General features: G+C 57.8%; 3 protein-coding genes across 3 annotated transcripts; 2 read left to right on the forward strand and 1 right to left on the reverse strand.

Annotated features, from left to right (window-relative positions):
* The first annotated feature begins 2872 nt into the window (after nucleotides 1-2872).
* On the forward strand, nucleotides 2873-4254 carry J3D65DRAFT_94302 (uncharacterized protein). The gene is made up of 2 exons (XM_066804260.1): nucleotides 2873-3584; nucleotides 3758-4254. The coding sequence occupies exons 1-2, from the start codon at nucleotides 2983-2985 to the stop codon at nucleotides 3897-3899; spliced, it is 744 nt and encodes a 247-aa protein (XP_066651793.1). The 5' UTR covers nucleotides 2873-2982; the 3' UTR covers nucleotides 3900-4254.
* A 716-nt stretch (nucleotides 4255-4970) lies between these two features.
* J3D65DRAFT_94235 (uncharacterized protein) lies at nucleotides 4971-5845 on the forward strand. Its single transcript, XM_066804259.1, has one exon. It carries the CDS (start codon nucleotides 5228-5230, stop codon nucleotides 5765-5767), a length of 540 nt encoding a protein of 179 aa, XP_066651794.1. The 5' UTR covers nucleotides 4971-5227; the 3' UTR covers nucleotides 5768-5845.
* A 3361-nt stretch (nucleotides 5846-9206) lies between these two features.
* Nucleotides 9207-10593, reverse strand: J3D65DRAFT_635864 (putative thioredoxin). The gene is made up of 2 exons (XM_066801349.1): nucleotides 10462-10593; nucleotides 9207-10356 (listed from the first exon to the last, which is right to left on the reverse strand). The coding sequence occupies exons 1-2, from the start codon at nucleotides 10535-10537 to the stop codon at nucleotides 9434-9436; spliced, it is 999 nt and encodes a 332-aa protein (XP_066651795.1). The 5' UTR covers nucleotides 10538-10593; the 3' UTR covers nucleotides 9207-9433.
* Nucleotides 10594-13844: the final 3251 nt, after the last annotated feature.

A 13844-nucleotide genomic window follows, 5' to 3' on the forward strand; every position in this document is an offset into this window, starting at 1 on the left:
GTATTAGGGTGTTTTGTACAGGTGGTTGAGGAGTGAGCGAGCGAGTGAGTGACGACAACAGCAATGGGCAAGACCAGTTGCTGTCTACTAAGGTAGCTAAGGTGGGCGATGATGTCGGTAGAGTGTTGTTGCAGTGATGGACCAAAAGAAGGGCTGATAACAATCGAGGCGATGCTATCTGAAAAGAGCAAAGTAAAGTACTAAACGGCGAAGTTCTGGAAACGAGGTGGAAAGGACGGAGTTGATAAACCCTGGAGCAAGGAAAGCCAGAGAGCGGACGGGGAGCCAAGTGGATAAGTAGAAGGAAGATCAGCGACAGACGAGACAGGCGATTAGGTCTGAAGAAGAAAAGATGACCAGGCACGGCCAGAGAGAGGCGGAAATGGTCGACCACGGTGGGAGGGGAAGTCGGGAAGGCGCAGCATAGACACAGACAGCCCGAGACCCCTGCGCCCGCTGCCAGGTGCCAGGTGCCAGGCCTGCTCATGCACAAGCGCTGCGACTGACTGATTATTCTGCGACCGGCGCTGACTCGCGCGCCCCCTCCCCCCCCCTCCAGCGCCGCCCACCCATGCCGTGGCCACCCCAGCGTAGCGCCCACCCCAGCCAGGGCCAGCTCCAGCTCCAGCTCCAGCTATACCGTACTCCCATCCCCCCAAGACGCGCGGCATTATTTTTATGCCGTGAGGCCCATGCCCTGCCCTGCCGCATCCCAGCTGCTGCTCGTCGTTGGATGTACTGGTGCGAATTGTGACCATCTGGGTATCCCAATGCGCTACTGCCAATACTCTCTCTATTGATTGACACCTGTAGCCCGTCCGCCCGCATTCAACCCACGCACGCTACCTTTGGCAAGGTGAAACCCTAGCGTCGCGCATAAACGTCTGTCTCTCTGTCTCTTCACTTCTTCTCAGAGGCCTGCCTCGTCGTGGCGGCGGCCTATCGAGCTCGCGGCCAGCCACGCCCAGGATGGAAGGAATACGACCGCCGGGTGTGACGGGCGTGTGACGGGCACTTCAGCTCGACTGGCAGTGGCAGGCCGCCTATCAGCAGCCTCGACCTGCAAGTCTGCCCACTGTGGAGCCGTGGCAAACGGCGAATGAGACTCGACAAACACCAAAAGTGCCACGCAACACTGCGCAATGATGTCGCCGCCTGGCCTGCACCGCGCCGTTTGTTATTCCTGTCCAACGGCCAGTCCACCCGCATGCCTTGCCTTCAATACTTACTCCAACTACTGGGCTGTCAAATGCTCGCGCTGGCGTCTAGCTGAATCCTGCCGAAACGCCGCCCGCCAATTGTCGCCATTGTCTCGATCCCAGAGCCTGTGTGTGTCTGCGTGTGGGGTACAGCTCGAGCGCCGAGTGGTGCGACAAGGACAGCTCACGTTCGGACCGTCAAGGCCTCGTTGAGACTGGCCTGCATCGAGTGTTTCAACCCGTCTTGACCAGAGCCGTCGGTCAATCAAGACGTGTCGCACAGAAACGGCTGCGAGGGAAACCAGCCAAACGACTTCGTGTTCGACCGACTGTTGCAGGCGTGGATTGCGCTGCCGTCATGGATCCAGCGTGATGATCATGCAATCACGTTCGCTGGGGGGTGACGCCGCCTGTTGCTAATCTTGTCGACCAACGCGGCTTCGGGTCAGGCTGCACAAGTTCGGGTGCACCGCCAATCTGCGTCATAAGTCGGGTGTTTGGCCGCTTCGGTGGCCTGGCTTCGAGAAGCGCTCCAAGCCAGGGCTCCTAATGCAGGTACCGGCACCTACTCACTGCTCATGCATGCCTACATACTCCTCCTGTGCACCACACCACGGGACCGCGCTGCAGCCCACGTTTCAGCAGACACCACCAGGCATGCTCTCGGTCCCACCGCGACCACCGCACCGCACCGCACCTCCAACAACACCAGCGTCATCGTCATCGTCGTTGTCGTCGGTCCGAGGCGAGACCCTCAGCTGCCTGGCCTGTCCTGTCCCGGGCGTCGGGGACAGCGCACTTGGTTCCGCCTGCTAGCTCCCTCGCTCTCTTCAGCCAGCGTCCTCCTCTAGCTCGTCTTCTCCAGATCGACGTTCAGGAATCAGACAGCCGAGATTGCCTTTGACCACGGCTCCCTCTGGGCTGACCCTGCTCGTCTTCAGACGGCCCGCACCTGGACTGAATCAAACACTCCCCACGCCCGGCCTTGGCCATCGCGACGACGCGTCGAACCACATGCCCGTCCTATGGGGAAAATGCCCCGGCATCGTCGCAGCCGATCGAGAGTCGCTCATCATCAACAAGCTTTCCGTGGTTCGCGGCGGCATCCACCTGCCATCACCATCCATCGTGCCTCTCAGCCTTGGCTTCCGATCACCTCTGCTCGACCACCACCACCACCCATCAGACTGGACAAGGCCGCGCCACAAACGGCGGCGCTGGATCCATTCCACTCTTCGCGAGGTCCCGGCTGCCGTCGAAATGAGGTGTTCATGCCAAATTGTGGAGCCTCGCCTCCAACAGGGCAAGCCACAGTCAAGCGCACGAGTAATCCTTCTGGAAAAGACGGCGCACGAGCTCGCTTTCTCCATGCCGTCTCCACACTTTGTCTCGCAGACCCTTTCGGAACTTTTGCACCACGACCCAAAACCAAGGCAGAGACGCGGCGCCGATGGTTGCTGCCAATCGTCGATCCCTCTCACGCCAAGCCGCCCACGATTGCAACACACCGATACCGTGGGCCGGCACTTGAGCGGTTTATCCAAGGAGCAGCGGTCAGTCTGAGAAGGGAATATTGCATCCTTCCTCTGCCTGCACTGCTGCTCAGCGTTCACCGCAAGAGCCCGCGCGCTGCACCGCGAGCGCGTCAGAGCACAAGGGAACTCCGGCCCGGCCCTGGCCTAGCCTGCGAGGTCAACTGGTGACATCGTCGCAGCGAGCCACAGTCCTCCCACGCCCCCAGCGGCTGCTCCAGACCTTCTCCCACGCTCCCACTCTTTTGTGAATGAGGATCAACGCTCGCCCAAGGCGCCGCCGCACGGAGGGCATGCTGGGCTCGCCCCGGGCACGAGCAGTGAGACGAGACGCCGCGGCGGCGGCTGCGTCTGCGTCCGTTGCAGCTGTCGTCGTCTTCGGGCGGACGGACGGGCGGGCGGCGCGCACAATCTCCCTCTCCCACCAGCCCAAGGAACCAGCCAGTGCGCCCGCTACAATCATCTGTGCTGCCATGGCAATATTCCTCAGAGGCCGTCGTTTGCCCTCTTCGTCGTCTTCATCATGCTGTTTTGCACCTGCAGACGCCATCCGCGTTTCGGACCGTTTCTGCCCTAGCCGACGGGACGGGCACGGCAGCCTGCCACTGGATTGCCTCGTTTGCTGGCGCTCGACAGTCGACACCCACCCTGTCGGCCTCACGACGCCCTTGACGGCAGTTGGAGAGCAAACCGGAGACGGCACCGAAATCCTCTCGCTGCCTGACACCTTGAAGGACGGTCCTTTTCGGGCCAACTGCCCTGTCATGCCCTCCCTGGTTTGCCCTGGCAATGGGACGTACGGGTCCAACCTCATCGTATCTCACCATCAAGGGTCTTCTTTTCCATGCTGCGGGTGCGCCTCTTTTCTCACATCATTGCCATTGTCGTCATTGTCAGGCTGCCCACCTGCCCTATCTGCTGGGCCACGGAACTCCCGACGAACCTTTGTCGCCAGCCGACCCTGATGTTGACCTGCCTAACGCCGCGGCTGCGCAACATCATCATTACTCGCGGCTGATTGTCTAGGTCTCTTGTCGTTCCCCTCCACTCCGCTGTGCCTCGTCGCTCGCCGACGACCGACTGTCGATTCTTTGCCTCTTGTGTACCGTTGCCCGGTCTACAATTCCGCACTGCACCAGTCAGCCAGCCAGCCTTATCTCGTAAATGAAGGGCGGGGAAGAAAATTCCCTCTCCCACCACTCGGTCTTGCGTGCGCGGCTGTCTTCGGCGGCTGGCGGCTGAGGCGCGGCTGTTGGATGCGCGTGGGGATAGAGGGTGTTGAGTCGTAGTTTCTTTTGCTGTATTGCGTGCTGTGACCAATCGGTGATGACCTCATGCTGTTTGTACTGCTCGCTATCTATTATCGTCCATCGACCTGTTGATCCAATGAACCTCTTTTATCCGAGTCTTTGTCCCCATCTGAACATGAAATTTTTTAATTCGTCGAATCACAGCTTTTCTGGCAGTCTGCCTGCTTGCTCGTTCCCAGCTATCCCCGTCTGTCAGCATCTGTCTGTATACCTAGACGCCACTCTTCTTTCTAGCAGTGCCTGTAGGCCTGCTTCCTACTGCCTATCTCCGATTTCCCTCTATGCATGCAAGACTGGGTAAGGTACCACACTACACCATCACATGAGACAAGGTACTACTATACCTACTACACCACCATCCTCCTCGCCCGACCGACTGTAAAACAAAACAGTGCATCCTTCGCTACTCTGACCCCACTGCATAACACACCATCCATCTCGATCCGCGATTCCGTTTCCTCCTTCCTTCCTTTCCACCTCACCTACCTGTCTGCCTACAGCCGTCGTCGACAAGCCTACCACCGCATCCTTCGTTTCGTTCGCTTCCATAGGTAGCTTTGCACTGACATGCCCCATCCCCATCAACGTCCACGCTCTCGCGTCGACGAACTTCGAATCTCGTTTCGGCAGCTCGCCCGCTGCCACCACCACCGCCGCCGCCGCCGCCGCCATCAGCTCATCTCTGTTTCGTTTTGTTTCATTTCATTCCGCCTCCCCGCCTCGTCTCTACGTACCTCCATTCTTAGCACCACTGCTGCCGCCCGTCCGTGCGTGCACGTATCAAACCACTCTTTTTTTTGGTTTGGTTTGGTTCGTCCCGTCTTTCCCGTCTTTCTCCCGCGAGCGAGCGAGTGAAAACGGCGCTCCGGCCCGCCGCGCGCGCTGGGTTGGTGCCGGGCGTGCGTCAATGCCCTTGGTTTGCTTCATCTGCTTGCGTGCGTGCGTGCCGGTTGGTCCCGCGCGTCGTCGTTTGGTTGCTGTTGTTCTAGGCTGCCTGCCTGCCTACCTGCCTGCCTGCCTGCGCATGAAGAAGGGCGCTGGCGCCGTGGCATGCCGTGCTATGCCGGACCGGACCGGTCTGGGGCGGTGTAAGGTATGCGTGGTTTGTGGTGGTTGGAGCATGCCTTCGTACGGACGTATGTTCATAGAGACGTGTGCATGGGCGGTCGTGAGTACATAGTGTGAGATGGGAGATATGGGCAGAAAAGTCAGTCAGCCAGTCAGTCAGTCCACCGGAGATGATGATCGTGGTATGTTTTGGTTGTTTGGTTGGCTGTTTGGCTGCTGGTCGATGTTGTGGAGGTCCAGGCTTGCGACGAATGAATGCTCCTCATGTAGACGATTTTATTTTTATGCACACCTTTTATCTTTTTTTCGTTCTCTTTTTCGTTCCACGACCCTGCTGGGCTGCTGTCGTCAAGACCCAGAAACCTTCTCGAGGGTATGTAGGCAGGTAAGCAAGGTGTTGATAGGCACGATACCAGCTAGGCCACCACCACCACCATCCATCGCACCACCAGCGGCAACGCCAAAGTGGCTGCACCCACATCAGCACAGCCGCACCACCCATCCACTATGCATACACCCAGCTCACAAGAAACGTTCCATGCGGCGTCCGTCCTTCGATTCGCCCTTCCACTTGCCGCCTTCATCTCTCTCTCTCTCTCGGCAGTCATCTCATCTCGTCACGTCTCGCTACGCTTCGCTACGCTACGCGCGTGGCTAATCAGCTGCGTTCCGTATTCTGCGTATCCGCGTATCAACAACGTGGGTGGGCGTCCCTCGCGCCGACTGGTTGGTACGGTACGGTAGGGTAGGTCGGTACCTTGGCCTCCATGCATGGGTGATGCCCTCTCTCCACGTGCTGGCTGGCTGCTCTCTTTCACATTTTTAATTTAGAACGAAGGAAAACCCGGGCGAATGACGAGCGTCGCAGAGCGCTCGCCAACGCGATTGGTCGCCCCGGCGTTCCTTTCTTGAGATGTTGCGTTGCCGTTGCCGTTGCGTTGGGTGACGTTGCACTACTACTGCCACCACCACCAAGATTGATTGACTGGGTGCACAGCCTCCGCCGCCGCCGCGCTGCCTCTTTTGGGTGTCTCATCTCCGTCCCGAACGGCGGGCGGGCGGCGACTCAACTCCCTCACCCAGTAGTCCCGCCCGCCTGTTCGTTTCGTCGTTCTTCTTGGGGCGATTGACAAGGCTCAGTCGGTAATTGGAGACGAGAAGAGGAAGAGGTACGGGCTTGGTGGCAGTGGTGGCGAACGGGGCAAGCGAGCAGGCGACCTACGCATGGCAATCATGGATGCAATAATGTGATGGGAACGAGCTGAGGGCGTAGAGAGAGGCAGGGAAAAACTTTTCCATCCTGTCGTCGGTGTTGTGCGACGTCGTACAAGAGCGCTGTGATGGATGGATGGGTGGGATGGGTGCGCCGGCGCGTTGACGGCGCCGCGGTTGGCGTCTGCTGTGCCTCGGCTCGAGTCGAGTCGCGCATTGCGATGCAGAGCCTCAAAGGTTGCGATAAGAACGGAGGTTTGGAGTGTTGGTGGGTGTCGTGGTGGGGAGGAGAGACGCGCCTGCTCCAGGGTGCCTTCCTCCTCTGGTTGCTGTCGCCAAAACTTTGTTCGCACCGCACCGTGACCTTTCAACTTCTCGTCTGCATCATTCGTTCCCAGGCCTCATTGAAATCGATCACGCATTCATTCTGCACATCCAACGAATTTGTACCACCGCTGTATACTCGAGCGGAACATGGCCACCGAAGACAATTGCGGGCCATGCGTTAGCGAGCCGTGTGAAGACGAGGATGGGATGGAAGTCGAGCTGGAGGAAGAAGAAGTTGTCCAAAGTGTGACAAGCAACTGAGCTTGGACACCGCTCTTGCTCCTCCCTCTTTTCCTCTTCTCAGTCTCACATCGCTTGCTGTGCCAGTTGTCTAATTGAAATGTCAGGAATTCGGCACAATTCGGTCCAACCTTGACGGTCGCGGAAGCCATGCGCATGCAAGCAGAGGACGCATCTCTCTCGAAGATCTGCTGGACAACATCCCAGAAACACGATGTGCGCGCAGGATGTTGCCAGTGTTTGAGAAATACCACAACAAGCAGGTCTACGTCGTGTTTTTCCAGACGCGGACATGAGCGACATTTCCATCATACTCATTGACATGCGTCCGACGTGCCGAAGTGCGCTACGACAACCAAAGTCCGCTGGCATCATACTGCAAACACATTTGCCCAAGTGAAGCTCCGCGCCTGCAACGCGCCATTCAACTGTAGCTCAGAGTCGCTCAACGCCCTTTCGGTTTTACGCAAGTCGTTGACCTGGGATTCCGTGTAAGGAATCTTCTCCATGGCTCAACCATGGCTACCGTACACGCCATGCCGCTTCTTCTGGCAAACATGCCAAGACTCAGGAAAATCCCACATGTCCACCAGCAGCTACATGGAGGACGGAGAATCGATCAGGAGCCCTTCGGCAGCAATCCAGCATCAGACAACCAGGGAGCATTCGACTGTTGACGAGTGACGAAGTCTGGAAATGCCGCAACTGCACCCAGGGAATATTCGTTGACTGCTGCAGGTGAAGCCTGGGAGCTGCCGTGCCTTGCCAGTTGTGCCCGGGGAGCATTCGACTGTTGACAAGAGCCTCGGCCTCAGAGGTTTGAGGACGCCACAACCGCTCGCGACGCCCCGCCGCAACGCACCTGGCAAAGAAGAACAAAGTAAAACGGCCTCAGATAGTGTCTTTTGAAGTCACGCCTGGCATCGCCAGGTCATTCTCTTCCTATTATGAAACGCACGATACCAAAGGCATCGTGTCATCACTGGCCTGTCGAAGGAAAGACCTGGTGTTGGGCGCCAAAGAAAAATCCTTTAACACGCAGCGAGCGCCCGGGCCTGCGCCTGCGGCGCGCAACAACTTTTGTCCTCGATACGCCGACGTTGCTCCGGTGGGCGCAACACAAAAGTCCGCCAAATCGATCGCCTCTTCCTCTTCTTCTTTTTTTCCTTCTTTATAACCAGTGCGGTTCGAGAAAACTCTCCTCGTGTTACTTGCCCTGACCTCGCGCGGAGCCCTTCACGGGGCAGCTCGCTGTGAACTCCAATGGTCGAAGCAAGCGTCAGTCTTCTCGCAAAGAAAACATATTGCACACCGGTCGCCAAAACACTTTGCATCAGCTGCCTGGTTAACCCCCAGTGGCTGGCGTTGGCAGTGGGGACCGGACAAACCTTCAGTAGCCTTTAACATCTGATTTTGAACGCGTTTGAGAGCGTTGTGGGCGTGTCTGCGCTGCGCGCGCGGCAGTGCCGAGGATCGCAATTTTCTCGCACTGTCTGCCCACCCGTTGCGTCTACGCCTGCAGAGCCTCGTGCGCATCACTTTGAGCGTCGTTTGGGCTGCTTGATTGCCGGCCGAGTCCAACATGACTGACGCGGAAGCGATTTTTGCGTCAGATTCTGCCGCGGTCCCAAAAGACCAACATGAACACCAGCTGCGATGTTCCAACAAAGTTCCTCGTCCCGCTGTGGCGCGCCATGGATGTGGACGCGTCTGAGCGCCACTGTATGCCGTGGAAGACTTGGTGGCATGAAAGAAAAAAATGTGCCTTGCTTCCATGTGCCGACGATATAAACAACAACAACAACAATGGCCACTCACTGCACAAGCGACCCCAGCCCTCCGTCCTTCCCCAGCCTCTCAACCAGCAGGTCAGACAGACAGAAGTTGTGCACAAGTGACGTCCCTGTTCCGATCTTCCCTGCTCCATGGGCGGTGGCAGTACACTACACCACACCACATGCATGCATGCACACACAGCAGCCAGTCTATTTCGAGCCACCCAACCACGCAGCACACGCCGATGCGAATATCACACTCTGTCAAGCTCTGAATGGAACCAAAAGCTCCGGCCGGCCGGGACGGCGGCGCTGCTCGGGTCCACCGAGCCAGTGCAAGCAAGCCAACCGAAATGTTGCGTAGCAGTAAGCGGCAGGGCAGCTAGCTACGTACTAGGGACAGAACAGGGCACGCCATCCGCGTGTGCGGACCAAACGGATATTAGTTTGCATCTCACGACTCCCGGCGGGCGCGGGATGCTGATGGGGGATGATGGCTAAAAATAAGCTGGCCGGATGCGAGACGACGACATGAACAACACGTGCCGTGGCAGCTGCTGCACCAGTGCAATATTACGACCACCATCGTGGACGACCTCTATACGGCCAGTTGTGCTGACGGCGGAGACAGTGCGCGTGCTGTGCTAAACATGGCAGACGCTTTTTTTGTTCTTGGTTTAATCGTAACCCCACCTCCATCCACATCCAATGCAACCGCCGTCATGGTCGTCTCTGACTTTGTGTTGCTCGCTATCCCTTCACCTCTCGTCCTAAGCCTCGTCGTGGCCAATCTTCTCCAGCTTGCCCATGTCGCGCTTCTCGCCCGACTCTCCTATTAGCCGGATGCGGTCCAGGCGCACCTTCTCGCCGTCGCCCTCGCCGTCGACGACGAACATGACGACCGACGTGATGTTTTGGAACTTGACGAAGCGCAGCTCGAGCTTGGCCGTGCCCGTCTGCGCATCCCAGTCCTCGGGCTTGATGGTGACTTGCTGCGTGACGGGAATGTCGTCGGCCTCTTCGAAGCCCAGGTTGTGCGCGCGGTTGGTGAAGAGCTTGATGGTGCGCGGCCGCATTGGCGCCTCGTCGTCGTCGTCGTCAGACGTGCCCGGAATCGACGTGAGGTGAATCGTATGCAGCTTGAGCGTGCTCTGGAAGGGGATGAACAGCATCAGCTGCTCGTCCGTGTCGCTCTCGACCCAGTCGCGATCCGTCGACGCGGCAGCCTTGCCCTTGCCACCCAGGCTCGACGGCTTGCTCGTCTCAAACAGCGTGCGCGCTCCTCCGGCCGCCTCGGTGTCCGCATTCAACAGGTCCAATCCCTTGACGTCGACCTGGTCCGTCACGTCGCCGTAGCCGCGCGGCAGGGAGGCGCCCACCCATCCGCTGGAGCTCGATCCGCCCACGTCGCCAAACCCGCCGGCCGACGACGTCGACTCGGCTTCGGCGGCCAGCTTCTTGACAGCTTCCGAGAGGTCCTTGCCGTTGGCACCCTTTATGCGCGAGACCTCGCGGCCGTTCTTGAGGATGAGGAAGGTCGGCATGGCGGTGATGTTGTAGCTTTGCGCCACCTGCTGCTGGGCGTCGGTGTTGACCTTGGTGAAGGTGATGACGTTGGGCCGCGAGAGGGAGCGAGCCAGCTGCTCGTAGACTGGGGCGATGGCTTTACATGGTCCGCACCAGTCGGCGTAGACTGGGACATGTCAGTACAGCTTCACGCACGCGTTGCGGGAGCAGCCGTGAGGCCATGGCGGGGGCGGGGTAGTGGACGAGGTCGAGGTCAAGGGCTGGCACTTACAGTCTATGACGACTATGCGCGAGGACGAGAGGAGCGAGGATAGTTGCGAGGGCGACTCGATGGATACTATCGACATGTTGGGAAATCTAAACGATGTTGATGTTTTGTCGAAACTGGAAGCTGAGGCTGATAAGACGCGTTGAAGTCGGCCGGGGACCCGGACGGCGAGCTGGAGCTTACCTACCAGCTGCACCGGTCCGCCGTTTTTCCTGGTCTGCCCCGCAACACCAACACCTCGAATCGACATCTCACGCCAACGCTTCTTGTTTCTCTCGGATCATTGGAGGCCAAGCTGTAACACTATCCTCGTCCCTCCTTTTGCGTCGCTGGAGCCTCAATCGACTTCTTCACTCTCCTCGTGGTGCCTATCCACAACCTTCTCAGTCCCGTCCATCACAACACGTCGAAATTCATGCAATTCGTTTCCTTTTCGAGCTGTCCCTTGCGCTACCTCCCACGCAGATGAAGCCTTGTCCGCGTTACATTTTGTTGCCCTCGGATTACGGAAGTACTCCTGGAGAGGTGACCCCCGACCGATGATGTCATGGCCATAGAGCTCGCCCAAATCCAAGCACGTCCTCCTGGGCGTTGCAAATCCTCAGGATGCAAAACTGGACCGGCATCATCACGGCCACGCAAGGTTCAAGACTCAAGTCACGCTGACATCACTTGGGATGCGACAGCCACAAGAAGTCCAGACTCGGAGCTAGCAGGATGGTCCCCAGAATTCTGGATCTCGGGGCTTCTTCAGCTGCCTCGCGAGATTCCTCTAGGCCCAGCCAGGTGGGAAGAGAGCACCGCCATTTCTCCACTACCTCGACGAGGCCTGGCCAGGAGCTGTACTGGCGGGCATCTTCCTGGACCGTCACGTGAGACTGTGGCTTTGGTGTTGACAGCAATAGAAGCAGCGTGCACAATTTTCACAAATACTTCTTGCTCTTGGTGCTTTGCGGCGTCTGTGGCCGGTGGACTGAACGGCAAACTCCATTCTGGGTACATCCTGAAGCAAAAGCTCACTCTAGACCGCAGGCTCTCCACGACGGGCATCTTCCCGTGCATCTCTTCCATCCACAACGTCATTTCGTAACTGAGAACATTTCTCAAAGGCAGGCGTGCGGTAGGGCTGCATCGTCGCGACGGACAAGGGCCGAAAACACAAGACAAGCATCCCTCATGTTGTCTCTACCCACCAAGGCTAGAGACGACGTTGCTGCACGTCACGGCGGACCTGAAACATGGCGCACTGGCAGTGATTGTGCCAATCTCAGAGGCGCCGTCTCTTCGAAGCGTGCCGCCACACCAACACCAACTTCACGGTACCCGTTCCACTACGTACGACCTCACGCCGGCTGAATCCTTCCCGAAACTGCTTCCCAGACGCGACGCCATGGCGTCCAGCACTGCAAAAAGCACTATATGATGCGTACTTCGGATCTGGCTACATTGTGGCGCCTGCCACTTGCTCTCAATCAGGGTCTTTGCCTGCATTTCAGCTCAAGGCGTCACGCCACAGCAGCACATCCCTCACCTTGATGCCCTCCAGGATCATTTCTTCTTTGACGACTCCACTCTGCCGCTACACCTTGTGGGGCTTCGCGCGCGGCAGCTAGGGAATTCCCCAGCGGATTTGCATCAAGGTGACGAGGTCGGACTCACGAATGCTCCTTGCCCTGCTAGTTGACTATTTAGGTGCCGGCTGCGACCTAATCTCACGGCCGCGGTGCCGCGCCGCTGGCGCTGTCAATCATCCTTCCGGATAGACCAGACTACCTGGCCTAAAGTAGTCAATCTACTTATCGACTCTGGCCTCTTTCGCTAGTCGGCCTGAGAGATCCTTTAGATACACCATCCAGCGTGGCTATGGTGGGAGGCTGCACCATCCGTTCCGTACATTGATTTATCGACGAGCCGATCATTAGATCCATTCAATGTGGGCAGGACGCCGAGCCGTGGATTCAATCCTTCATCCATCTTTGCCATCAAAGCCAGCTGTTGCCTGCTGTTCCGACGCGGATACGGATCGCGGCATGCCAATGTCTCTTCTCAGACCGAGGCTATACATCTGTTGATCACAAATGTTGGATTCGGCACCGCAGTTGGCTTGTTTCAGGGCTTCTGCGCTGGCCACGGGTCATTGTGTGTATTGGTGCCAGCCTGCATCGATACCGTAGGCCACGCCTCGTGCTCGGAACCAACGCGCGGTCTGTCAGCTGCAGCAGCGGGCGTACGTGTCGATGGTGCGAAGATCTTCCTCCTCTCGAGAACGCTGGGGTTCCGCCGCACCCGAGCAGCCGGAAAGACGTCTATTCTTTTGCCCGGCTCTTCGGTAAGTCATGCATGCAAGTCGTCCGTTAGGATCGTGTCAGACGGTGGTCTTTTCCTTCTTTTGCTTTTTTGTCTTGTCTTCGTTTCTTTGCTTTTCCCGTCTCGCCCCTCCTTCTGTCCGTCCGTCCGTGTCATGCTCGCTGCCCCCGTTTTATCTGTGTCGTGCATAACCCGCACGACACGCGCCCCGGCCAAGCCAAGCCGTCAAACACTTGCCCTGACGAGCTCATGGACGAAAAGGCAACCATGCAATATTTCTCTCCACCAATGTGTCTGTGCACGGCACGCGCAAAGCTTCAACGCACACGGATTGCCGCTCCGCCGAGTGGGGTCGCACACATGCAGCGGCGCCGTTGCGACGGGTGGATTGGCATTTGCTTGCTCGTCCTCCGCTCCTCTCCTCTCCTCTCCTCCTCTCGAGGAAACAAAAAGCAATGGAGACGCAGAAGGGGAAAAGAAAAGGAAAGGCTCGACCAATCAATTCGTTCCTGGTCACCTGCCGCCAGCGTGACATGTTGAATACACAACGTTGTACGCACACGTAACCAGATGCCTTGCCTCGCCTTGCTATTGCTCGCCTCTGCTGCCGTTTCTGGCTCGCTGCGGCATTTGCTCCTCGTGGTGGTGTGTCGTACGCATACACAACAATGCCCATCACCCATCATGGAACTGCGTCAGCGTCACCACGTCAAAACAAAGAAAAAGGGCACTTCGAGCCTTTCATCTAGTTGACCTGACTGTCGCCTTTTGTGTGCAATATTTGCTTGTTCTGCTCTGTTCCTACGAGACGGACGCCAGAGCCGTCCTTCATCCGCTGCGACTGCGCGTGGTTGAGCTCGCTGTCGCCTTGGCCAGCTGGCTGGTTTTGTGTACGGTTGGGGTAAGGTCGGATTGGCGACGACTGGTCGAGTCGTGGAAGCCTTGACTAGCTGGCTGTGTAGGTTGTTCTGCTCTGGGAATGCAGTCTTTTCCTTTATGTAGCTTTCAGTGGACAGAAATCTGACCTCGCTCCTACCAATTTAATTTCATCAGCACGCGTCTTCATCTTCATTTCGTCG

This window comes from Phyllosticta citribraziliensis (assembly GCF_038025025.1).
Source record: "Phyllosticta citribraziliensis strain CPC 17464 chromosome Unknown J3D65scaffold_11, whole genome shotgun sequence".
Lineage (NCBI taxonomy): Eukaryota > Fungi > Ascomycota > Dothideomycetes > Botryosphaeriales > Phyllostictaceae > Phyllosticta > Phyllosticta citribraziliensis.

What these genes read in the sequence shown, in the direction of transcription:
- J3D65DRAFT_94302 (XM_066804260.1), top strand. Translation starts at nt 2,983, where the DNA reads ATGAGGATCAACGCTCGCCCAAGGCGCCGCCGCACGGAGGGCATGCTG. An exon ending in TCTTCTTTTCCATGCTGCGG is followed by an intron (nt 3,585 to 3,757) that starts GTGCGCCTCTTT and finishes CTGATTGTCTAG; the next exon opens with GTCTCTTGTCGTTCCCCTCC.
- J3D65DRAFT_94235 (XM_066804259.1), top strand. Translation starts at nt 5,228, where the DNA reads ATGGGAGATATGGGCAGAAAAGTCAGTCAGCCAGTCAGTCAGTCCACC.
- J3D65DRAFT_635864 (XM_066801349.1), bottom strand. Translation starts at nt 10,537, where the DNA reads ATGTCGATAGTATCCATCGAGTCGCCCTCGCAACTATCCTCGCTCCTC. An exon ending in GCGCATAGTCGTCATAGACT is followed by an intron (nt 10,357 to 10,461) that starts GTAAGTGCCAGC and finishes GACATGTCCCAG; the next exon opens with TCTACGCCGACTGGTGCGGA.